At 56.0% G+C, this 24,569-nt stretch overlaps 4 protein-coding genes across 7 annotated transcripts in view; 2 read left to right on the top strand and 2 right to left on the bottom strand.

The window, feature by feature from the left end:
* The first annotated feature begins 1,630 nt into the window (after positions 1-1,630).
* HPDL (4-hydroxyphenylpyruvate dioxygenase like) lies at positions 1,631-3,651 on the top strand. Its single transcript, XM_044005264.1, is given in 2 exon segments — positions 1,631-1,979; positions 1,981-3,651. Coding segments are annotated over 2 exon segments (1,170 nt in total). The 5' UTR covers positions 1,631-1,775; the 3' UTR covers positions 2,947-3,651.
* Positions 3,652-9,554: 5,903 nt separating this feature from the next.
* MUTYH (mutY DNA glycosylase) lies at positions 9,555-16,428 on the bottom strand. Of its 2 annotated transcripts, none has more exons than XM_044001511.1 (16): positions 16,316-16,428; positions 14,303-14,502; positions 13,696-13,823; positions 13,552-13,591; positions 13,410-13,483; positions 13,108-13,149; positions 12,921-12,992; positions 12,124-12,237; positions 11,818-11,915; positions 11,498-11,642; positions 11,318-11,399; positions 10,954-11,145; positions 10,579-10,718; positions 10,357-10,506; positions 10,195-10,236; positions 9,555-9,761 (listed from the first exon to the last, which is right to left on the bottom strand). In XM_044001511.1, the coding sequence occupies exons 2-16, from the start codon at positions 14,367-14,369 to the stop codon at positions 9,651-9,653; spliced, it is 1,497 nt and encodes a 498-aa protein (XP_043857446.1). In that variant the 5' UTR covers positions 14,370-14,502; positions 16,316-16,428; the 3' UTR covers positions 9,555-9,650. The 2 variants fall into 2 exon arrangements, with proteins under 2 accessions (XP_043857446.1, XP_043857447.1); XM_044001512.1 differs by lacking the exon at positions 16,316-16,428 and adding an exon at positions 14,746-15,499.
* Positions 16,429-16,552: 124 nt separating this feature from the next.
* Positions 16,553-22,124, top strand: TOE1 (target of EGR1, exonuclease). The gene is made up of 9 exons (XM_044001510.1): positions 16,553-16,690; positions 18,241-18,346; positions 19,667-19,800; positions 19,899-19,939; positions 20,134-20,230; positions 20,312-20,470; positions 20,578-20,837; positions 20,942-21,116; positions 21,217-22,124. Exons 2-9 carry the CDS (start codon positions 18,313-18,315, stop codon positions 21,838-21,840), a joined length of 1,524 nt encoding a protein of 507 aa, XP_043857445.1. The 5' UTR covers positions 16,553-16,690; positions 18,241-18,312; the 3' UTR covers positions 21,841-22,124.
* The window catches only part of TESK2 (testis associated actin remodelling kinase 2), a 161,083-nt gene continuing 158,618 nt past the window's right edge, over positions 22,105-24,569 (bottom strand). For all 3 annotated transcript variants that reach the window (XM_044001508.1, XM_044001507.1, XM_044001509.1), the window contains 2 exons: positions 24,033-24,147; positions 22,105-23,867 (listed from right to left, as the gene is read on the bottom strand). In XM_044001508.1, the coding sequence (XP_043857443.1) occupies positions 23,137-23,867; positions 24,033-24,147 (846 nt within the window). In that variant the 3' untranslated portion in view covers positions 22,105-23,136. The remainder of the gene's footprint in view (positions 23,868-24,032; positions 24,148-24,569) is intronic.

Raw genomic sequence — 24,569 nt, 5'->3', positions numbered from 1 at the left:
ACCTAGCTGCCTTTATCTATTAATCCCTTTCAGAACAGGGGTCTGCAGGTTGTCTATTAGCCCCTCTGGGAGCTCAGATCTAAATTACCTCCTCCATCACTTTCACAATATCGATAATTATGCCTCTCAAAATTCACCTCTGCATTGCACTGTACAAACATTATTTCTGTGGGTGAACTGGCTGAGCTTCAGCCATCTCTTTGGGCATCCTGATAACCTCTGCACTCAAAGGCCTTCCAGGATCATTGGATTGGGAAACTTAACAAGGTCACTGCCAGTTGTGGCCAAGTCCACCATGGGATACTCTGGGATCCATGGCAACAGCCCTAGGAGTGGACAGGGCTCCCTTCAGAGCTAGGGAGGGGCAACATGTGGGTGGCTGCCTGAGCTGGTGGGGAGGTCTGAGCCTCATGTTTACCTTAACATCTTCTGCTTCATGCCTCACCATAATCCTATCAGGTGGGCAATACAATCCTCATTCTACAGAAGAAAGAAGCTGAAGATCAGAGGGGTTAAACGATTTGGCTACTGTCACACAGCTAGCAAGGGTCTAGGGTTGGATTTGAACCCAGTTCTTGCTAGCCTCATCAATTAACAGATAAGTAAGAAATCTTGATTAGAAGGATTGGAAGATAAAATTTAATAAAACCTAAAATTTTTGGATCCAGACATTTAATTCCACAAATACAGAATGGGGAGAAGCATGCTTGGACAGTGAGATCTGGGGGTTCTGGGGACTCTGGTGTTCAACAGAAGTCAGCAAGCAGTGTGTTGAGCCTGCCAAGGAAGGTAATGAGTCTTTGGGCTGCATTAACAAAGGCATAAAACGAAGGAATTTCTGGGGACCATCAGGAGTCTTGGGATTAGCTCTGGGGACCACAGGGCATTAATGGGCTGAAGACAGTCCAGGTGAGGAGATGGTATCTGCTCTGTCACGAGCATGTTGGCTTGTCTACCCACACAGCAAACAACTCGAGGGCACGGTAGGTCAAGAAAAGAAGACTTGGGGCTGGGCTGAGGGGACGAGCTGCTGAAAGGGGCAGCAGAGCTCAAGGTGGTCCCCAGGGGAGGAAGCCGCCGGCCCCTGGGGAAGGGGTGGCCTCCGGCCCTTTGGAGGTTTTACCGGGAGACCGACCGACCTCTGCTGACCAAATGAGGTAATTAATGCATGAGACACGTGCCTGGCAAATGCAGAGGCTGGAGCTACGGGAGTGGCCTGCGGGGTTGGGTTCGAGTTCTCATTTGGGTCGTCCACGAATGCTTAAGTCCTTTCCAGTTCGGACACTAAAAGTGTCCTCCGGAGGAGAGCGGGCTGGGAAGCCTCTGGTGCCAAGCACAAGCGGGACAGTCCGCGGAGCCCCGGTCCCAGCCGCACGTGGACAGGCGGCCCCCAGGCTCCCTGGCGCCCCCAGCCTCCGGCAGTGCTCTGGGTGGGGCGGACCCGGGGCGGGTCTAGGGTGGGGCAGGCGGAGCTACCTCGTCCTGGTGCCCCCACCCCCCACTACCCCCCCCTTTCCGCTCGTGCCACCTGCACTGCCTTCACCCCCACCCCTCCACCCCGGGCAGCCCGCGGCCCGCCCCTCTCCCCACTCCTCAGGCCCCACCTCCAATCACACGCCGCTCTCAGCCCCCTCCCGGTGCTTCAAAGGCATTTAGGCTGGCCGACCCGGCCAGACCGAGGATCTCAGCTCGAGCATCCTGAGACCTAGACTCTTCTGCTTGGAGCCCTCGGACGACGAGGCGCTCACTACCTGTCGGGCCGCTGCTTTGCCGCCATGGCCGTCCCCGTGGGTCGCCTCTGCCACATCTCCTTGCACGTCCCCCGCGGCCAGCCCCTGGCCCGGGACCTGCAGCGTTGCTTTGGCTTCCGGCCCGTGGCCGTGCGGGAGGCCGGCGGCTGGCGTCAGCTGGCCCTGCGCAGCGGGGACGCCGTGTTCCTGGTGAATGAGAGCGCGCCGGGCTCGGGGGGGCGGCCGCGAAGGACCCCTCTACGATGTGGACCCCGCGCACGCCGTGCCCACCGCCTCCAACGTGTGCTTCGAGGTGGCCGACGTGCGGGGCGCCGTCGGGGCGCTGCGGGAGCTCGGCTGCCCTGTGGCCGTGCCGCCCCAGGCCGTGGCGGATGCCCAGGGCACCGTCACCTACGCCGTGGTGCACTCCCCGGTCGGCAACCTGAGTCACACGTTGCTGGAGCGGGGCACGTACCGGGGGCCCTTCCTGCCTGGCTTCCAAGAGTACGGCCGACCCGGCGATGGCCACGGCCAGGGCCACAGCGGCTGGTTCAGCCACGTGGACCACGTAGCGCTGGCATGTCCGAGGGGGCGCTCGGCCGCGTGGCTGCGCTGGTACCAGGAGTGCCTGGGTTTCCGACGCTTCACTCTGGGCCCGGCTGATGACCACCCTGAGCAGGGCTTGGAGATCCGGGCCGGCCGGACAGGGGGCCTGCGTCTGGCGGTCCTGCAGGCGCCCCCGGGCAGTGCGGCCCCTATGCTGGTGCTGAGCGAGTCGCTGTCCAGCCTGCGGGGGGCCCAAGACCAGGTGGAGCTCTTCCTGGCCCAGCACGGGGCCCCGGGCCTGCAGCACGTGGCCCTCTACACTGGGGATATCCTGACGACAGCCCGTCGGGTCACCGAGGCAGGCGGCCGTCTGGTGGCCCCTCCTGCCACCTACTACCAGCAGGCCCGCAAAGTGGACCAGATTTCGGAGGCGGGCCAAGAACTGGGGAAGTTGGCAGAGCTGGGCATCCTGCTGGACAGGGATGGAAGGCAAAGCGAGGGGCCCAGTTACCTGCTGCAGGTCTTCAGCAAGCCCCTCTTCAACCAGGAGACCTTCTTCTTGGAGCTGATCCAGAGGGAGGGGGCCACGGGCTTCGGCCAGGGCAACATCCAAGCCTTGTGGGAGGCATTGGAGGAACACATGGCCGCCAGCCAGAGAGAGCCCCGCTGAGGAAGAGAGCCTTCCTAGCCGAGCTGCACCTTGTCACCCTGCTCTGCTCTGCTTTCTGTGCCAGCCTTGGCCACTTCGGTGCAGAAGCCCAGCCCCCTCTGGGTGGTGTGTGCGTGTGTTCGTGTGGCCTTACCCCCATCTTCCTCCACTTGGAGGGGCCTGGAAGTCTAGGATTTGGTTGGATCCTGTCTTCCCCACACCCCCATCCAAGGGAGCCAGCTGAGCCGCCTTTCCAACTTGAAGCACTCCCGGCATCCTAAGGAATCTGGACCGGCCACATCTGAATGCCTTCAGTTCACTCAGAAGACATGGGTTCAGACGCTAGTGCTGCTTCCTCGGTGACCTTGGACTTGGCCCTTCCCGGTGATGGGTCCCGATTTTCTTCCCTGGGATAAAAGGTCCTTCACCTTAAGTCCGGGGACCCCCTGACAGCCCCAATGCCCTTGGCAGGTATTAGTCACTGAATTGCCTAGCCTGAGGCTGTGCAGGGCCCTTCACCTCAGCCAGGTGTGATAAGATTGGCACAGACTCTGGTGGCTAGGAAGCTGCCAGGAGTCTGGCACCAGCCAAAAGCCGTTCCTAAGCTATGAGGGTGGGGCGGAAGGGGGCGCTTCTCGGAACCTGAGGTGGAGGGTCCCTTGGTTGGGTTGGGGAAGGAGACCCTTGTCCCAGCTTCCTACTCTGTCTGTCCTCACCTAATAAAGACTTCAAAAGCTCCCCCGCCTGCTTGGCTTTCACTTTTCTCCCCAGAGGGTTGGGTGTGGGTTGGGAACCCTGGGAGAGCGCCCTCTGACGTGGGCAGAGGGGACTTAGGGGAACTTTGTGTAGGGCAGAAGCTTGGCCCTCCTAGCCTGGGCGTGGCCTGGTCATTCAGGGCCATTTTCTCTCTGGCTTTTAAAGTTGTCTCTTCGGGGAAACTGGACTGGTGGGTTTGGTGTAGAAGTGATTAATTAGCTTGTTTGTGTTCCCCCCCTCCTGGGATATAACTAGTGCTGGGGTGCCTCAGCCTAATTTAGGCTGAACTTGGGGGCTTCGATGGGGAGGAATTCTGAATAGCTAAAGTTTTTCTGAATGGTGCTGCCCAGGGCAGGTGTGCCACACAAGCAGCAGCTTGGCCCAGGGGTGAATGTTGGGCTGGGACCCGGGAGGCTCGAAAGTGACCAGGCTCAGCCAGGCTAGGGAGAGAGCATAATAAATATACAATCTGATCACTTAAAACCAAATTAGAAAATGGTGGAGTGGGAAAATAATTTACATCCAACATCACTGATAAAAGTCTGATTCCCCTCAATACTTAGGGAGCTGACTCAACTCCAATAGACACATGGTCAAAGTGATGTGAGATGGAATTAGGGTCAAATTGATTGTGAGTTGTCCCAAAAGAATTACAAGACTCAATGACTCAGTTACCCAAGTTTTATTGCAATATTGTGAATGATCACAGGGAGAGAACCAGAAAAGTGGAAAGGTATCTCTCGAATAGGGAAAGAAAAGATAGTTATATTTCTAGTATGGATAAATTGATTATCAGTCTCATTATAATAATCTCCACCTTAGGGAGGTACAGGGGAGGGTTCCTGGGGTCCTAAGCCAACCCCCGAGGTGGATACCTTTTTATGTGGAGGTGTGTTTTGGGGGTTTACACTCATAAGGTGAATCTGGGGACAAATTTAGCCTTTTCTGTACATGTCACTTTTTGATTCCCATGGTTAGTTTCAAAACATCTTCATTTATCATTTGTTTCTAATTTGAATTTCTATACCCTGTCAGTTTATCATTGCTATATTTAAGGTCTCTCCGACCTGCCTCTTTATGTTCTTGTTATGGGTGCTGATTTATGTGGTGTCGCTAAAATTTCTAAGTCCGATGAAGGAAAAGAAACAGCAAAGTCTCCAAGCCATAGAAAATAGGTTTATTGAGAGAGGGCCAAAGGCAGTGAGCTCTTGAACTCATGACATGATCACTCCAAAAAAAACCCATACAAATAGAGAGAGGGCCTATCTCACAATAAAGCCAGTCAGTCAGGAGTCGGACCTGAGAGACCTCGAGCTAAGGACTCAACAGGGTTTTTATGCCCAACAGAGCGTAATGCTTATATACTGTACTAATTTTTAGAAGAATCTAATTTTAAGTCATCTTCTTGGGAAATATGGAGACTGCCTACATGACAAATGTCAGCATTTTCCAAGAATCTTATCAGTCTTCTTGTGGCAACAGGGTCATAACTCTGCTGCGTGACCCCCTTTAGTCAAGCATATCATACTCGTGAGTTCTTTTTTTTTTTTTGCTGCAGGGCAGTGAGGGTTAAGTGACTTGCCCAGGGTCACACAGCTAGTTAAGTGTCAAGTGTCTGAGGCCGAATTTGAACTCAGGTCCTCCTGACTCCAGGGCAAGTGCTCTATCCACTGCACCACCTAGCTGCCCCATACTAAAACATATTATTGCAGACTATAGTATCCTCTGATATTACTTAATGCTTAACATTAGAAAGTATCATCTGACATTAATTAGAAAGAAAAGAAACTTAATCGAATACAATTAAAATAATATATCTAAATATAAGTCACAATTTTTAGTTAATATGCTGATCATTATCATAATTAAATCGCTTATAATGATATTAAATCTCTTATAACTAAGGGGTGGGGAAAATCTCACTCACAGAGGGTAACAGAGAACCTAGGCCCTGACTCGTTTCCTAAGTTTTAAGTTATCCATTAACTGGGTTCTGAATCCCTTTTAGAGCTCATATCTGAATTAGAGGTTGGGTCTTAGGTTTTTCTGTTAACCTCTTTTTTGCCTCCTACATCAAAAGGAGATGAACAATTCATGAAAGAACAGTAAACTATTGAATTTAGAACTCCAAAAAAAAAAGGACTAAAAATAAGTTTTAAAAAAAGTAATAATGGGGGCAGCTAGGTGGCGCAGTGGATAGAGCACCGGCCCTGGAGTCCGGAGGACCTGAGTTCAAATCCAGCCTCAGACACTTGACACTTACTAGCCGTGTGACCCTGGGCAAGTCCCTTAATAATGTAAACTTTTGTTTGTTTGTTTGTTTGGTGAGGCAATTGGGGTTAAGGGACTTGCCCAGGGTCACACGGCTAGTAAGTGTCAAGTGTCTGAGGCTGGATTTGAACTCAGGTCCTCCGGACTCCAGGGCCGGTGCTCTATCCACTGCGCCACCTAGCTGTCCCATAATATAAACTATTAATAACCCTATGAAAACATCTAGATTGCTAATGGTAAGAGAAATGCAAGTTAAAACACCTCTGAGGTTTCACCTCTGTGCAAATTGACCATGATGACAAGAACTGGGCACATCATTGGAAGGGTTGGAAGGAAGCCAGGCCCCCTGATGCTCCCCCTTGGTGGAGCTCTGAAATGGACAGACCTTTCTGCATGTCAATTTGGAATTATGGAAAATGACTAAATTGTTTGTCATTATTGACCCAGCAGTCTCACTGTGTTCACCAAGCCCAAGGAAGTCAGAAACACAAAAGGTCCTAATATATACCAAAATTGTCATGGAAACTTCTTTGAAGAAGCTAAAAAACAGAGGGTGCCCACTGAATCAGGCAAGACCCACAGCACAAGGGTCTGTAGATTTCCAGAGCCAGCTGAGAGTCTGGAATACATTATAGAATAATTTGGTATAAGTAATGAATTTGATTTATTACTTTAATTAAATAATAGTTGTCTATAACAAATTAATTCTCCATAATAAATAAGAATGGACATATATTTAACCCCGAGTCCAATTTGTGACTCCATATGGGGTTTTCTTGGCAGAGATACTAGAATGTTTTGCTATTTCCTTCTCCAACTCATATTACAGATGAGGAAACGGAGGCAAACAGGGTGAAGTGACTTGCCCAGGGTTACACAGCTGGTATGTGTCTGAGGCTGGATTTGAACTCAGATCTTCCTAACCCCAGACCCCTTGCTCTATTCAGCTGCCCCAACAAAGGATACAATATTTCAATTTACAAGAATTGTAAATTAGTAAAGAACTTAGAAACAGGCTCTCTCCCATTTTTCTACAACTTAAAGGTTTGCAAAGTGCTTGTCCCAGCGCAGCCTCAGGAGCCAGGAAGCCCTGGGCTCACATCCTGCCAGTGAGACCCTGGATCAGTGGCTTAACCTCTCCTTGTCTGGGCAAGGAAGGTGCCTACCTGTCCAGGCTGGGAGATTTGTCTCCCTTGGAAGCTCCCTATAGGAATGAGCTCAGCAACAAAGTTACCTACTGTTATTGTTTGTCCTTCATTCTCACATCGGGGTGATCTGAATTGAATTTTAAGTGAGGGTCACCAACCTCACTCTCCTCCAGAGCCAGTAGGCCTGGTGGCAAGATATCTATCAGGATGACTGGAGATGGCCCTGGATGTTTAAGGCAATTGGGGTTAAATGACTTGCCCAGGGTCCCACAGCTAGTAAGTGAATGAGGTGGGATTTGAATTCATGTCCTCTCACGTCCTCCAGACTACAGGGCCAGTGCTCTATCCACTGCTGCACCTATGAAGCCTATACACAAAAGCAAACATGGTTTTTCCAGGCTTGCAAAGCTCTTCCGAATTTCAGGCCCATCGCCCTGTGCACTATGGCGCCGCCTAGTGGCTTCTAGAAAAAGACATTCAAGAGTGGAGCTCAACTCCAAGTTGCAGAAGATCCCAGAGAAGAGATAGGGAAATAGACTTCCTTTCTCACCTCAGAGAAGGGGGGCCTAATAGAGCACAATATGGCATGCATTGTTGGCTGAAGTTTCTGTACCAGATCTTTTTGCTCACTTGCTCTTGTCATAAGTGAGGGTTCCACCTGGGGCTGGAAAATAACTGTGGCACAAAGACACAATAACACTTTTTTTTTTTTTAGTGATCAGGCTTTGCAGTGATATTTAAACTGTTTCTGGAGTCTAAGAGGATGCAGCTCTTAGGAGTTCTCTGCCCAGAGTGGTTCTAGAAGCCTTTGCAAGACTGATGCCAAACCCCAGAATCTCAGGGTTGGCAGGGTAGGCAAAAGCTCAGGACAAGAGGGCCACTAACGGGAGGAAGGGTGTGGGGTAGTGAGAATTTGGGGCAGAGGGAAGCCAGCCCAGAATCGGCCCTAATCTGAGTGGATTTTTTGGATCCCAAACTGGCTGGATACCAGTCCACCCTCAGATCGATGCCAGCAGAAGCAAAGGTGCTGTCTGGGGAGATGATGCACCGATGAACTGCTGGGCCCTCCTCTCCCCAGAACAAAATCCATCTCTGTTGCCCTCGGTGGCAAACTCAAGGGACAGATCTCAAAAAGCAAATGCCTTCTTTATTACCAAGTGATAGTGGCTGGCTGCTTGAAAATTATGCTCGTCAGTCTGAATGAAGCAATTAGCAAGACAGAGCATTCATTGGACCTGGAGTTAGGAAGACCCAAGTTCAAATTCAGCTTCAGACACTTAGTCGTATGACCCTGGACAAGTCCCTTCACCTCAGTGTCCACATCTGCACAATGGGGATACTAATAGCACCTACCTCCCAGGGTTGTTGTAAAGATCAAACGAGAGAAAGCACCTGGCACATGGTGAGTGCTATATGTCATCGCTCCTTATTACGAGGCAAGCTAGTGTTTAAGTGAACTTGACTCAGTTTTCTGTGTCAGAATTCCAGGCCAGAGCCAAGCCCGACCTCTTTGGTGCCAAAGGCACAGGCTTGTCTCAGGAGGAGCCCTTCTCAGACCTGTCCTAAGATTGACTTTGTTAGAGGCACTAGGAATAGTCACTGCTGGGGGGGGGCCCTTGGGGAGCAAATTCTCCCCGCCCAGGCGAGGGGGGCAGGTTCATGGAATTAAGCAGGAGGCTTCTCTACTTAGATGAGATAACTGGCCTAATTACAATCCAGAGCAGAACAGAGATGGCTGCTTTGGAAGCCAGGGGGGTGTGGTCAGTCCAGGTCCACCTGACCTGCCTTACTCACTCCTGATTGGGCACTGATGTACCCTCATCCTCACTCACAATGTGACTGAACCCTTTGATTCCACCCTCAGAAGCACATCAGAGAAGGCCCAAAGTCACTGGGTGCCAGTCCGCTCAGGGGGGACCACCTCTCCAGCCACCTCCCCGAGTGGTCATCTACCTCTGTTCAGACCTCCGAGGTCCAGGGGCTCACTACCTCCTCTGAAGGCAACCCAGTCCACAGCTAACTGGCTCCCATGGAAAAAGACAGTTTGAGGTTGACAAGGAGAGAAATCAGTGAAGGAAGGAGCGTTCAGGAGGCCAGAGACAGGCATGTTGGCAGAGCAGGCACACAGATGTAAGGAGCTCCAATCAACGGCCTTGGTCCCCGGGATGGCAATGCTGCTGAATCACAGACACCTGGCAGGGCTTGGCAAAGAGGCCTGGGGAGTGTGCCAGAGAGGGTGAGCTGCCTGGCTGACCCTGCCCCCCTACCAGGGATCTCCAGGGGCTGCATAACCAGGCCTGTCCCCCAACAGCCGGTTCTGAACTGCACTGGCTCTTCTTCAGAGGTGCCCTGGGCACCTTCTCTTTGCCCTCTTGGAAGGAGGAAGTAGCAGGGAGAGGGCTGGAGAGGTAGGAAGGTGCCAGAAAAGAGTCTTTAAAAAAAATCCTTTATTTATACAACAGGAATCTCACTGCTGATCCGTAGCCAGGTGGGGAAGAGGGGAAGGGACAGAAAAAGGGGCAGTGCACAGGGCCCTGGCAATGGGGCCAATCAAGGAGCAGGAGTAGGCTTGAAAAAGGCATTGAGAGTCAGTTGTTGGTGGCGGCGAACAGGGCCAGGCTCAGGGCCTGAAGTGGCAGGATCTCGGGGACTTTTGGAGGCCTATGGGGGAAGCCAAGAAGATGGGGGACCTTGGCAGCTTGGGGAGGCTGGGAGTATAGAACCCCATGCCAAGGTTCCCCCAACATGGCAGAGGTAGCAGGACTAGGTCAGGGGGCAGAGAACTACGGCTCTATGTTCACTTACAAAGGGGCTCTGGGCAAGGGTCTTGATCTCCCCAAACCTCCATTTCCTCCTCTGTCAAAGGGAGCCAGTCATCTCCCCCCACCCCCACTGCCCAGCCTGCTCCTTCCCAGGCTTGTGGCGAGGCCTAGAGCTCAGCAAGCTGTGAAGGTATCAGTGTCAGATGGCAGGGAGGGGGAAGCCTGGGATGGAGTCAGGCTCAGACACATCTCGGCTGTGTGTCTCTGGGCAAATCTCCAGCCCTCTCTGAGCTCTGAAGGTCTGTGGTGTGGGTTGGGCCCTAGAGACTCACCTTCCTGCGCCCCGAGTGCTGGCCCTCAAAGAGCTGGAGAACCTGCCAGGGCAGGAGGCGGGAAGCTGGTGAGTGGGCAGGCGGGTGATGGCCTTGGCTCCCGGGCCCCCAGCCCCGCTTCTCCCTGACCCACCCTCAACCACACCCCCATGAAGCGGGTACCTTCTTCATGGCTGTAGGGACAGCGGCTGCCTGGAACTCAGCCCGGGTCACCCAGCGGGCCCCTGATGGGGGTGGGCCCTGGGCTTGCTCTTCCAGGGTTAGCCCGTAGACCACATAGGTCTGCCGGATGTGAGAGAAGATGTGGACCACCTGGGGAAGAGCAGGCATGAGCAGGGGCCACCAGGGGGCAGCTGCACAGACCCCCTTCCCAACTCTGCTCACCTCGCCAAGGCACCGCAGGCTCCTCAGGGCCAAGGGGCCGCCCACCCAGAGCCGCAGGGCCTTCCCAAGGGCCCGGCGCTGGATGGACTCAGAACCTTCTGCTGGCACAGAGGGGAATTCCCAGAGGCCAGCCAACAAGCCTGCAAGGAGGGCACAGAGCTGTGGGTCCTTCCTGGCCGGCCCGCTCTGCCTCCCTACCCCCAGTGCAGGGTGTTTGGTGATCTCAGGGCTCATTTAGTCTGGCCCCTGTGGAAGAGGAAGCTGGGGCCCAAGAGGCAAGGACTCACCCAAGGTCACAAACCTGGGGACAGGACAGGGTTTGAACTCAGACCAGCGCCTGGTGCACTGAGCCTGAGCCTGAGCCGGCTTCCATACCTGAACTTGGCCTCTGCACCAGGAGGAAGTGGCTACTCTCAGAGCCCAGCCGCTGAAGGACACAGACGGCTGTCCGCTGTTCCCGGGGGGCTTTCCGGGCTGGCTGGCGGGGAAAGTTAGTCACGCCAAGGTCTTGGCGCCAAGGCTCTGAAGGGGGCAGGCACAGCGGGCACAAGCCGGTTCTGCTGGGTGCTGGAAATGGAGATGGGCTAGAACCAAGGTCTGGGGACTGGGGCTGCCTCCCCCACTCCTGGGTCAGTCCCACATTCAGACCCTGGGTAAAATGTGAGTGGACCCTGTGAATGCCTGCAAACTCCCAAGGCTGCCCAAGCTGGGCCAGGCTGAGCCAGGCTGGGACACTCACCACACTCCTCCACATCAAGAGTCTTCTCCTGCTCCAGGCTGCCCAGCAGCCTCTGAGATGCCGCCGCCTGCTCCCTCTTTACCTGCCGTGGAGGATGGGGTACTTGGCTGGGGCTCTGCGTGCCCCCCCCCCCCCCGCTCCCTCCCCTCCCTCTGGCCTCCCTGCCTCAGGGGTGCTCACCCTCTTTTGGGCCTGACAGAAGTCCCGCACGGGGCACTCTTGGCACAGCGGACCTCGGGGGGTGCAGACCATTGCGCCCAGCTCCATGGCTGCCTGGTTGAAGTCCCCTGGACGGGCCGGGTCCACCAGCTGCTGGGCCAGGCTCCTGCCAGACAGCTCTGTGGGCCAGAGCTCCTGGAGCCCCCTTGCCCCAGAGAAGGGCCACCTCCCACCTCCAGTTACTGACTGCCAGGGCCTGGGAAATGCCAGCCTCCCCTTCCATTTGCCCAGGATCTGCTCCCAGCCCAGCCCCAAGTGCAAGCCAAGCTGGCTCAGCCTACCAGAGATGCTGGGTGACCAGGGGACTTCCGGGCTCTGCCCCAATGGCTCTTAGGCGGCACAGGACACGGGTCACGTTGCCATCTACCACACCAGTCACCTAGCATAGAAATGACCTGTTCAAAAAGCTCATTCTTCCTCACCCCTGCATTCAAGGCCCTTTGAGGTACCCCCGCCCCATCTTCTGTAAGCTCAGGGAGTGAAATGGACTTGAGGGAGGCCAGAATGTGGAGGCCAGGTTCCTGGGGTGGGAGGTGCCTGGAGCGGGAGGTGCCAGGGGCGAAGGGTGCCAGGCCCTGCTCTCTGACCTGGCCGAAGGCGATGGAGGCGATAGCCCCAGCTGTGTACCTCCCTACCCCAGGAAGCAGCTTCTGTAGCATGTCTGCTGTTCGGGGTATGTGGCCCCCCAGCTCCTCCACTACCTGGGGAGGGGAGAAGAGGGGAAAGAAAGATCACCCAGAGTTATCCTTCACCAGCACTGCCACAGGAATACTTCACAACCTGCATAGCTTTTCAGCCTCTGCCGTGGCCTGTCCGCAACTTTACATATGAAGAAACAGGTTCACTGAGGCAAGGAGGGAATGTTGCCCAGGGGATGTTCGAGTAAATAGGAATTTATTAAGCACCTACTATGTGTCAGGCACTGTTCCAAGTGCTTTATAAATATTATCTCAGTTGATCCTACCAATCCCAGTGAGTTAGGTGGTATTATGATTCTCATTTTGCAGACAAAGAAACTGAGACAGAGATTCAGTGACTTGCCCAGGGTCACACAGCTAGTCGAGTGTCTGAAGTTAGATTTGAACTCAGGTCTTCCTGACCACAGGCCCAGTGCTCTATCCATGGCACCATCTCATTGCCTCTTGGGGACTAGCTAGGCTGGGCAGTGCTAGGCTCTGGCTTGAGCTGGGCAGGAAGAATGGGGTGAGTGGGGCTCATGGAACCCTGGGGAGTCTGGAGAATCTGGTTGTGTCTGCTCTACAGTCTGACAAGGCCAGGGCCTGCCAGGTCCCTCCCGAGCCTGTGTGGTGTGGGCTCTGCTCCTCCCATAGGCTCCTCCTCACTCAGCACCCCCATGAGCTTCCCCAGTGGCCCAGGTCCTCACCTTGCGTGCACCTTCCTGCAGTCGTCGGCCCCGGGAATAGTAACCCAGGCCGGCCCACAGCTGGTTCACCTCCTACCAGTGAGTGGGCAAGACAGAAATGCATATGTCAGGGGACCAGGAAGACCCCTGAAGGCCAGGCCAACCCAGCCAAGCCCAACTTCCCCTCCCCACCCAAAACTGTTCTTACCTCCAAGGATGCCCCTGCCAAGTCCTGAAGTGCTGGCCATTTCTGCAGGCCCCAGAAGGAGAAACAACAGAGGTCAGCTAGAGAGGCAGTACCTCTCTGCTCCCTCCTGAGGAGTAAACTGAGGCACCAGGGGAGGGGAGGTCCACTTTGGGGCAATGTGGGCCTATGATCTCCCTCCATCCTTGTGCTGGGGATGACAGGGAAAACACTCAGGGTCAGGCTGTCTTGGCTAAGTGGTGGGAATGGGGAACGGGCAGGGAAGTGGGGAGGGGGGTAGGCACTGGTCTGGCCGAGGACATCACCTGCATCCATCTGGTATAGTAGCCGGTAACGGTGGCGACTTGGGTTTGCTGGAGCATGATCTCAGACACCCAAACTGCGGGTGGGGGCAGAGTCAGAGCATGTGTGACCCCACGACCCCACCCTCCACATCCAGGTTCTCACCAGAGTACGCCCGCCTGTCTGGGTCTGGCTCTCCTGCAGCCTGTGGACAATTGGGGAACAGGAGCTCAAGGAGGAGGCTGACCGCCCCTCCCCACTCCAGCCCCGTCCCCTCCCCTTTCCCTTGGCCATCCCGCCCACACTTACCCTCCTCCTCCAGGGCAGGTCTCGCTTGGCCTGATCGTACCAGCTTAGGAGGCTGGCCCGGAACTTGGTGACCTCATCAGCATCCCCAAACAGATGGTGTGGGGAGGCCTGGCTGGGGGTTCCTGGGCCTGTGGGGATGGGGAGATGCCAGTATGGGCACTGGAGGTCACCTCTGCCTCCGTTTCCTCTTCTGTAGGATGAGGGGGTTCAGTGCTCTAAGGTCCTGTTGATGGGCTTCACATCACCCTTGTGAGGAAACTGAGGCACAGCGAGACAAAGGCCCTTTCCCTGGGCCAGGCATTCCTAAAGCCATCCCCACCCCCTTACTCCTTCCCCTTGGAGCCCAGTGAGGGGCCCTCCCCCACTGGTCAGGGCCCACCCCCCCAAAGTGCTTACAGGCACATCTTGCCACAAATTGTGGCTCAGGGTTCAGGAGACTGGAGAGGAAGGTCACATGGATGGCAGGGGACTGAGGGGCTTCTGACTCTACTGGCCCTGAACTTCTTCCCACCCCAAAACACACACTCTGCAGTCTGGCCAAGTCCTTCCTGGAGCTTGTGAAGTCTGTGGGTGCTCCTCCAAATTGAAGGAGGGGGGGGAACCTCACCTGCATCCGGGCTGGGCTGCTCCCCACGACTCTGGCTGCCTCCCCCTGCCTTCCGAGGCTTCCTCATGGCCAGCGGGGTACCCTGAGGTCAGTCCTTGGGTCTCACTGCTCGGCCCCAGGCAGTCAGACCCAACCTGCCTCAGGAACTGGGCCACAGGCCTTCTCTTCCTCCCCAGATGGGGCACAGACACAGCTCAGACCTAGGGCAGGAGTGGCGTGCAGTCAAAAGGCAGCTGCTCTGGGGCCTCCTGTAGGCCCCTTCGTGCCAGTCCTGTGTTCAGCCCAGTAAGGGAGTAGTAAGGCATTGGGCAGGGATGAAGAATGGGCCATGGCTGCAGCTCATCTACAGTGCAAGGGGCCTCAACATCCCAGAGTGGCAAAACAACACGGTGCTGTCCCTTGGCCCAGCTCCCCCAGCCTCCTCCTGCTGCCAGGGATCATACCAGGGACAGAAGGAGTGCTTTCCCCCCTCCAGGGGTGGCCTGATTCTGGGTCAGCTCTGATCTACATCATGCCAGGAGCTGCTCTTTGGATGTGTAGCAGGTACTTCAAAGCTGAATGGATATGGGCAAGTGAGAAATAAAGGAGATGAGGGGGCAGTGGATAAAACACTGACCCTGGATTCAGGAGGACCTGAGTTCAAATCCGGCCTCAGACACTTGACACTTACTAGCTGTGTGACCCTGGGCAAGTCACAACCCCAATTGCCTCACCCAAAAAAAAAAAGAAAGAAAGAAAGAAAGAAAGGGGATGAGAAAACAGAAGAAAATGTTTGAGCAGGTCAGGGACAGCAGCCCCTGGGTCCTGGCTCCAGTGCTGGGCAAGAGGTGAAAATGTCAGCAGACCTGGTCAGTCTCCTTAACTGTAAAACAGAGATGAGGCTTTCAGTCCTTCCCTGCCTCAAATGCTTTGAAACCTGACAAGCAGCACCAAATGCCAGAGATTGTTGGTCAAGGACCTAGTGCACCTGAGGTCAAACAACCCATTCCATCTCTGGCCTCTGTACCCTTGCCTAGGCTGTCCCTCATGCCTGGTGCACCCTTCCTTTTCATCTGCACCTTAGAGAACCTGCAGTATTTAGGCCTCTGCTGAAGGTCCCTGGGACTGAATTCACCTGGGAGACACTGGTACACAAATGCCTCATGTTACGGAGTACAAGAACCAGCCAAGGGTCACAAAGAGTGAGAAATAACCAGAGCGGTCCTCTTCCCACCCCCACCCCCCCCCAACTTCAGGGTCACTGTCGCTAGGGGTTATAGCTCTGGCAGGTCACACCCCCTACCCACATCCCCGTCCTCCAAGTTTGGGGGGGTCTGGAGGCTGATTCGCTCCTCCCCCTCCCGCCCCTCAACTGTGCCCAGGACTCCCAGATCTCCATCTCTGGCTCCCCTCTTCAAGCATGATCGCCATCCTTGACCCAACCTATCCCTACGCCACCATCACGCTTGTGCTCAAGAAGCTTCAGGGACTCCCTAGGCCCCTGACGGGGATGGCTCCAGCCTCCCGGCCCCCAGCCCGGGCTGCATCCCCTGCACGTGGCTCGGCCTGTCCGCTTGCTCATGGCCTAAACGTCCCCTTGCTCATGGCCTAAACGTCCCCTTGAGCTCCTCATGCCCTTGCAGGACTCTTCCTAATGGAGACCTGGAACCTTGAGGGCAGGGCCCAGCCCAGCTTCCTCAGTTTCCCTTTCTGTACAAGGGAGCTGGGTGGTGCCTTCTCCGGGGCTGGGGACAAAATAGGCGGGAAGGTTTGAGCGCGTGGTGTGGAGTGGAGGAGAGGAGCACCGGCGTGTTGTGAGGGGACCAGCATGGGAAGTTAGGGGAGGAAGGCAGCGCATGGTGGTGCGGTGGGATGGGTGAACCCAGCGTGGGTGGGGGGAGCCCAGCATGGGGTATAATAGGTTCATCTAATTTGGGGGTAGGATGGGTGAGGGGACGTCCGGGGGAAGGCTGGTGGGGGAGGGGCACCCAGTGGGGGGCACGTGGACACCTGGACTCTTCCCTTTACCGTTACCTCTTGCGTTCCCGCGGAAAGCCTCGCGGAGGCGGAGAGCACTGGCCAATCACAGCCCGACCGGGAGTTTGGGGCGGGGCCTCTGCGCGGGAGCCAATGGGCTCCCAGCGCACTCTAGGCCCGCTGCGGGGCCTCGAGGTCCCGGCCTGTCCACCTGAGCGCCTGCAGCACTGATCAGAGCACGGGGCGTAAGATGACCGGGGGGCGGGCGCTCAGGCAGAGCTGCCGGCAGCTCCACGCGGAACGGAGGCCCCGCCCTGAGCTGTTGAAGCGTTATGGCCGCTGGCTCGGAGACGGGGACTGAAACGGAGACGGAAGCCGAGACTCTGGAGTCCACCAGCGGAGTGTCAGGGAGTAGGCGAAGGAGTCAGATGGGTGAGGGCAAGAAGAGAGACCGGGTGGGGGAAGGGCCAAGAAGGAGCACGGCCGGTCTGGAGCACGCAGATACCTGGCGGGGGTGCGGACGGGAGTAGTGGGGTGGGGTGACTACAAGTCCCAGCGTGCACCGCAATTTTTTTTGGGGGGGGGGGTTGTGGTTCGCTTGTCTGAGGGCGCTTGGAAGCATGGGCGGGAGCTGCAACCCTGGGGGCGGGGTGTGTGTACTACGAGGCATGCCGGGAAAAGTGGCTCTGGAGGCGGTGTGGTGACTACAAGTCCCAGCGTGCACCGAAGTTTCGTCTGGCTGTGGGTAGCCGGTCTGAGCGCGCTTCGAAGCATGCTGGGAGTCGTGGCCCCGGGGGCAGGGGGCGGGGGTAGCGAGGCACGCCGGGAGCGGGGTGGGGGGGAAGTCAGCGAAACATCCCCGGGAGCTGGGCCTCGAGGTGTCTGAGCTGGAAGGTCATGTGACCGGTGAAGTTCACCCTCCGCCCACTTTCCAGAACTTTAAAGAGAATGAACACAGAGAGGGCAAGAGCTCAGTTTGGCCCATTGAGAGCCGTCCCAGTGTGGAAGGGGCATCCTTGGCAGGTGGTGGGCACCTCCTCCCTGGAGCTCTCCTAGCAGGAGCTGCCCCACTGCTTGTATGTGTTGGACTCGACCTGGATCGAGTAATTTCCCTTTCCTGGACCTCAGTTTCCCAAAATCTGAACAATGAAGGGGTTAAGATGGATGAGTCCCGTGGTCTGTCAGAGGAGCCCCTACATGAGGTGGGGAGGGGACTGGGGAGAAGGAAAGAGCCCTTTCCTCTCCCTGGGATATACTCTCCTCAGGAGGTTAAGTCAGAATTCAGTCATTAAACAAGCACTTACTAACCACCTACTGTGTGCCAGCGTCTCCCCTGCTAGGGGAGATGCCATGCAAATGTGAGGCCATGGAAGGAGGTTACTCTAAACCAGGTCTATCTTGGGGGAGGGCATGAAAAGGATGGATGTCAGAGGTGGCAGGCAGCCAGCCAGGCCAATTTGGGTGGACCAAAGAGTGCATGAAGGGGCGTAATAGAGCCAGTTGTTCAGCTAACAATCATTGAGTGCCTACTGTGTGCTAGAAAGATGAGTTGGCCCTGGTAGGGAAGGACTCAGAAGGACCAAACAGAAATCTGTGGGTTCCTGATCCTAGGGGCATCTGGAGCAGATCACATATGTTCTGGCAGGCATGTGTGGGATGGATTAGAGTGTGAGATGATGGGAGAAAGGGACAGATGGCAGATAGAAATGACAGAACTTGGCAACTAACTGGATGCATGGAGGGTGATGGAGGTGTGAGTTTTGGTGACTGGGAAGGTGCAAGGGAAGGGTTTGGGGGGAAAAGATGGTGTCTGTTTTATACTTGTTGAGTTTAAGTTGCCTCTGGGACTTCATTTGAAGAATGATGAATGGAATAACGGCAAAGGAGTTAAATGACACACCCAATGTTAGCCCGGTAGTCAGCAGAGCCAGGATTCAAATCCACCTCTTCTGACCATAGGGCTGGGGCTCTTTCCTCCCTAGGGCAGTTCTAGAGCTCAGGGGAGAAACTGGGCCTGGATATCGAGGGATCTAGGCATCATTTGCACTGAGAAGATGACAGAACCTGGAAAGCTGGTGAGATCACCAGGTGAGATAATAGAGAAGGGTTTTTAGCCCTTTTGGCTACATGGAGCCCCTCTCTGAGGAATGTTTTTTTAAATGCATCAGATAGGATGACAAAGAAAAGGGATTTGTAGAAACACAGTTATCAAGATACAGAAAACATTCTCCACCCCAGGTTAAGAACATCCAGTGTAGAGGGAGAAGAGGGCCCTGGCTAGAGCTTCTGGCATCTCTAGGGTTAGAGGCAGGATTCAGCAAAGGAGGCTGAGAAGAAGCTGTGGGATGGCTAGGAGGGAGCCAGGAAGAGAGCAGGGTCAGAAAGCCCTAGAGAGACAGTGTTCCCAAAGAGAAAGTGACGAGTAGTGAGCATTGTAGGCTCCTCCCTCCCTCTCTGCCTTTGGCGTCTTCCTTCCAGGTTCAGACATCCCTGGTGCCACTCCTCTCCCCTCTCCTCCTCTCCTCTGTAATCCCAGGTCCCTGGCACCGGGTCTTAGATGGGGCTTGTAACGCCTCTTAGGGAAGCTCTTTGTTGCTGAAGATCGGCAACTTGTTTCTAACTCAGAGTATTGGAGAGTTTGGCATGTGCCCTGGACATCACAGGCTCTGATGCTTCTTAGCTGTGGGACCCTGGACAAGTCACTCCACTTCTTTCTGCCTCATTTTCCTCATCTGTAAAATGGAGGTGATTGCAGATTGCAGCACCTAACCTATCTCGCAAACCTTAAAGTGCTGTTTAAATGTGGACTGTGATGCTTGCTTTGTGGTGGGGACTCCATCCCGGTGGCCTTCCCCTGGACAACTGGCGGTGCTCCAGTGGCAGTCTGACCAAGGCCAAGGACAGCTGGCAGTCCACTAGCCCCTCCCCCCCCCTGGTCCTTTGGGCTGGGCCTCTCTGTCTTACACTGGTGGAGGTAAGGCCTTCACCCTGGCCCCTCTTGAATAGCCTCTTGTTAGGCTGGGCCCAGCAGTCTAGCCTGGGAAGGGCTCTTTGGACCCCGACTCTCTTCTTGCCAGGCATACTCTCTGCTTTAGCCCAAGGCTTCTTAAACAGTTTCCTCTCAAGACCCCGAGTATAGAGGTATATAAAACAGGTAAACAAACCAAACGCTGGCTGCCAGATTGTTGGCGACTGCCACATTGAGTTACTTGACCCCATGCCCCCAGTTTAAGAAGCTTTGCTTTACCCAAGGCATGGAGGAAAGTGTGATGCAGCCAGTGGGCATTCCTTTGGAGACCTTGACCGCTTCAGATCTTACCGCCATCTGGCTTGGTTGGGGCACCTGGGGAGTTCCCGATCAGAGGGGAGTGGCCACTCTGCCTCCGTCACTCCCGTTCCTCCCCTCAGGTGGTAGCACAGAGATGCCCCATTCCCCTCGTGTTCGGGTGCCTGTGGTGGACGTGCAGGTGGACAACTTCAAGGACATATGGCCTTCTATCCTCCTGGCAATCAAGACAGCCAGCTTCATAGCTGTGGACACGGTGAGGGCAGGGGTGCAGGGCGATCCTGGGCAGCCTAGCCTGGGTTGCTTAAAGCTGGGCTGCGTTCCCTCATTCACAGCCTCCTCTGCTTCCCACAGGAGCTGAGTGGTCTTGGGGAAAGGAGGAATTTGCTGAATCAGTGAGTCAAGTCCCCTGCCCTTGTCTCGTGTGTGCAGGGCCCAGACCTCTTCTGCCGGGGCTTAACAGAGCTCTGCGATGGAGCTTTCCAGGAGCTGGTCTGTCCCCTGGGGAGGAGCCGTCCCGAGCAGTGGGTGGTGGGGTCCTCGGCTGGGCTCTTCTTACCCTGCTTGTGGGCATCTTCTCTGCCCTCAGTTGCATTGAAGAGCGATATAAAGCCGTGTCCCGTGCAGCCCGAACACGTTCTGTCCTCTCCCTGGGCCTGGCCTGCTTCAAGCGCCAGAGGAACAAGGTAGGGTAGGGCCTTGTGGGGAGATTGGAGGGGGGCGGGGCCAGGCCTAAGGCCCCTCTTCCACCTCTGGCTCTCTCCCAGAGTGAGCACAGTTACCTGGTGCAAGTGTTCAACCTCACTCTGCTGTGCATGCAAGAGTACATCATCGAACCTCAGTCGGTGCAGTTCCTGGTGCAGCACGGCTTTGATTTCAACCGCCAGTACACTCAGGGCATCCCCTACCACAAAGGCGATGACAAGGTAGGTGGCCCCCCTCAGGTGGGTTGTGGGGGGGGGGTGCCCCGGGGAGGTCGGGGAGAGGAGCGCCCACCAGCAGCCCAGCCACCCCCGCCTCTTGTGGCCCCCAGGGGGACGAGAGCCGAAGCCAAGGGGTCCGCATGCTGTTCCTGGAGCTGATCCGTGCCCGCCGGCCGCTGGTGCTGCACAACGGGCTGATCGACCTGGCCTTCCTCTATCAGAGCTTTTATGCCCACCTGCCAGACAGGCTGGTCACTTTCACTGCTGACCTCTTTGAGATGTTTCCAGCTGGGATCTATGATACCAAGTATGCTGCTGAGTTCCACGCCCGCTTTGTGGCCTCCTACTTGGAATATGCCTACAGGAAGTGGTGAGGGAGCCAGCCCTGCTTGGGAAGCAGGCTCAGAGCTTTGTGGGGTCGGGGGTTGGGGGGGGCAGAGGCCCCAGCCAATACACCCTGTTTGCCCATTGCAGCGAACGGGAGAATGGGAAGCGGCGGGCAGCGGGCACTCCCCACTTGGTCCTGGAGTTCTGCACCTATCCAGCCAGCATGGACTCCCACATCGACTACCGCTCCTGCCCCATGCCTGAGGCCCGTGTCCCGCTGAGCCCCAACCTCTCCTCCTCCAGCATCTGTGACACTTTCTCTGTGAGCGCATTTCCCAGGGAGGGGTGGGGGGTGGGGCGTGGAGCAGAAGGGAGGGACACTGAGAATCTCCTTCTTTCTTGCCTAATCTCTTCTCTTTCAGGCCTATGGCTGGTGTCCCCTGGGGCTACAGTGCCCTCAGTCCCATGATGTCGACCTCATCATCAGCACAGACGAGGCCATGGAGGACAGAAGAAAGCGGCGGGGGGGCCGGCGGAGGAAGAGGTGGAAGGGACTGCCAGGCCAGACTGGGCCTGTGCCTGGGGACGGGCCCACCCCCCAAAAACAGACATGTAGGGAGAGCCATGGGGCTGAAGTGGAGGATGGGGCCAACCCCTTAGAGAGTGAGGCCGAGGAGATATCCTTGTCTGGCCCAGAGCCATGCTCCAGTGAGGACTTGGAGCCGGAGCCGGAACCAGAGCCGGAGCTCGAGCTGGACCTAGAGCCAGGACAAGGTGCTGGGCAGAGCTCTGGGGCTCCGGGGGCCGGGCTGGGTGGTGGGCTACACCGCGCTGGCTTCGATGCGTTCATGACAGGCTATGTCATGGCATATATGGGGCTGAGTGGGGGTTCACAGCCCTACAGCGAGGACCCTTGGTTACCAGAATGTCACAATAAGGTGTATCTGAGTGGCAAGTCTGTGCCCCTGCCCATAGCCAAGAGCCACTTCTCCAGGACCTCCAAAGCCCACAGTGAGAAGATGAAGCTGGCCTGGGGCAGCAGCTAAGCCGGTCTCCCTCCTGCCCAGCTCCCAGGCCCTCAGGGAGCAGTGTTGGGGGGAGGCTGGGCCCCTGGGCTTCCTCTTCTCTGACTTGCCCTGGTACCACCCCACACCTGGAAGAGGGTTGTGTTTGGGGCCTGGGTCAGGACCATTAAGGCCTGAGGTGACAGAGGCTTGGGGCCTATGCTGGTCAACTCAAGTGAGGAAAGCAGGACTCCTGTGGACAGCACCCCCTTCCCAGGGCGCAGGAAAGCCAAGTCTGACCAGCCACCTGCAACTCTTTTAATTTGTAAATCTGAAAGCAACTTGGTAAAGTTTAAAAAAAAAAAAAAGGAAAAGAAATTATGAAACAATTTAACCGGCTTCATCTTTGGTTGTCTGCGGCTCCAATAGAACAGCACTCCCCCCTTGCCTGCCCCTGCCCCACTCCTCCCCCAACACATCCGTAAACATACCCATTGGAAATGTGGTTTGCAAAGCTGGCATGGGCAGTGTTAGTTCCAGGGCTGGGGGCCCAGGCTCCAGGTCACAAGTTTCAGACTCCTTCATAAATATGACAATAGACATGTCATCATCTGGACAGCTCTAAATGTTCTAGATTCATGAAACCCCAGGTTCGGCAGCCCTGCCAGGTCCGGCCTGCCCCCACCCCCACCCCCCTTTGCATAGATTCCACCCTAGGGACAGTGGGACTGGAGCAGTAAGTGCAAACGAGAGATTGCAAATTCAAGTGTCATATACTGGCAAGAAGTGTCCACGTGGTCAGGTGGGAGATGGCCCTCCCCTCTCCTGCCGCTGCTGGTTTGTCCATCTCTGCATCCAAGCTTAACCCTGGACTCCAAATAGAAGACCTTGCTGTAAGGTTGGAGGAGAGACTGAGGTGTGCACTCCCGTCCTCCCAGGCTGAGCTATGCTGGGAAGTGAGGAGGGCGGCCCATGTGGAGTTAGCTGGGAGGGCGGCCTTCCTGGTCCCCAGAAGCCTCGGGACATAGCATTGGTGAGGCAGCAGAGAATGCTGGTTCAGAGGTTTGAAGGGCCTCAGGCGGCTCCCCACCTAGATTTTGGTTGAACTGAGGCCAAGCTCCTGGCCTCACATAGGGAGGCAGGCCAGCTGTCTATCTGTACCAGCTCCATGCCTCCCCCCATATATCTGCTCTTCTCCACTCCCTGAGAAGGGGCAGGATGGAAAGGAGGCCTAAGACCGTGGAGCCCGGGCTCAGCTTTTGGAAGAAGGTGCCCTGAGCCAGTCTCTGGCCCCCGCTCTGGAGAGAGGGCCAAGCCCTGTCTGTCCCGGCTTATCCATCACATTCCACCTGCTCTGGCCTGCTCCTGCTGCTTGTTGCTGGCTGCAGCCCCACCTGGGCTGAGCAGCAGGTTTGGGGGTGGCTGGGAATCCTCTGTTTCCATAGCTTCTGGGGCCAGGGGCCCAAAGCCATTCTTTTCCTGGGGGCTTACGGTACAGGAACAGTCCATGGCTTCTTGTTCCGAGGCATGTGAGGAGGCCGGGCCCCGGAAGGGTGGGATCTCTGTGACCCCATACTTAAGGCTGCTGAGCAGCCGCAGGGGACCCTCAAAGGGGGCCTCCTCTCGCCCCCCAAAGGGGCTGGCTTCCTGCTGCAGGAACTCGGGGCAACTGGGCAGAGAGCGCCAGCGGCGGAGGGGTGCGGCCATGGGCTCCTGCCATTCTGCGGGAAGCTTGCCTATACCCCCGCCAGAGCCCCCGGGCCCCGGTGCATCCAAGTCAAACACCAGAGAGATGACGGACTTGCTGGGCATGTCAAAGAATTTGATTTTGCCCCCCTTGAGATCCTGACGAGCACTGAAAGGATTAACCTTGGGGACGTGGGTCCCTCCGCTGCGGTGGGGTACGTAGGAGGGGTCTAGCACGCTCACTGCACGCGGGGGTTTGTGGGCGAAGATGTCTGACTGGCTCCGGGACAACCAGATATTGCGGCGTGGGCGAGGAGACTTGGGCGGTATCTTGTCATCTAAGGAGCTGGGCCTCTTCACGCCAGGAACCTTCTCCAGGAGCCCTGAAAGGATGGAGGCTGTCAGGGCTCACTCAGCCTGGCCCACACACTCTGGCTGGTCCCCAGCTGCCTGCTGCTCCCCCTGCCCCTTTCACATGCCGGCCCCTCCCCTCAGCCTCCTCCCTAGCTTGGGGCCCACTCCTCCTCAGGGTTCCTGCTGGGGCTCACCCATGCCAATGGACACGGGCTTTCCGTCTCTCTCCGGGTCCTCCTGCAAGCAGCTCAGAGTCTCTTCTAGGGTACTGACGATTTCAGCAAAGGCAGGCCGGAGCTTTGGGTCCATCTGCGAAGAGAGCAGTGAGGACATGGGGGAAATGAAGCCAAATCCAAGTCCAGTCAGGACTCCCACCATCCTCTACTTAAGAAGGTGATTTTGGAACCCAAGCGTGTGACGTCTGTCCCCCTGAGTTTGACCTCATTAGATTGAGGCTCTATCCTGTGGGGCTCCTTTTAGCTTCAAGCTCTGTCATCTGTTGTGTCCACTACCCCGTACTCCAGTGTGGGCTCATCTGCTATCTGATAAGTGTGGCACTGAGGCCTTGACCCAACCAACAGCACAGGGCCAAGCAGTCGGCTGACAAACACTGATGAAGGGCATGCCGTGTGCCAGGCTCTGTGCTAAGTGCTGGGTACACGAAAGGGGGCACAAGGCAGCCCCTGCTCTTGGGAGCTCCCAGGCTAATGGGGGAGACAACATACAAAGAA

Source organism: Dromiciops gliroides, chromosome 4 (genome assembly GCF_019393635.1).
Source record: "Dromiciops gliroides isolate mDroGli1 chromosome 4, mDroGli1.pri, whole genome shotgun sequence".
NCBI classification, from domain to species: domain Eukaryota; kingdom Metazoa; phylum Chordata; class Mammalia; order Microbiotheria; family Microbiotheriidae; genus Dromiciops; species Dromiciops gliroides.
This window is presented reverse-complemented; position numbering and strand designations above follow the sequence as displayed.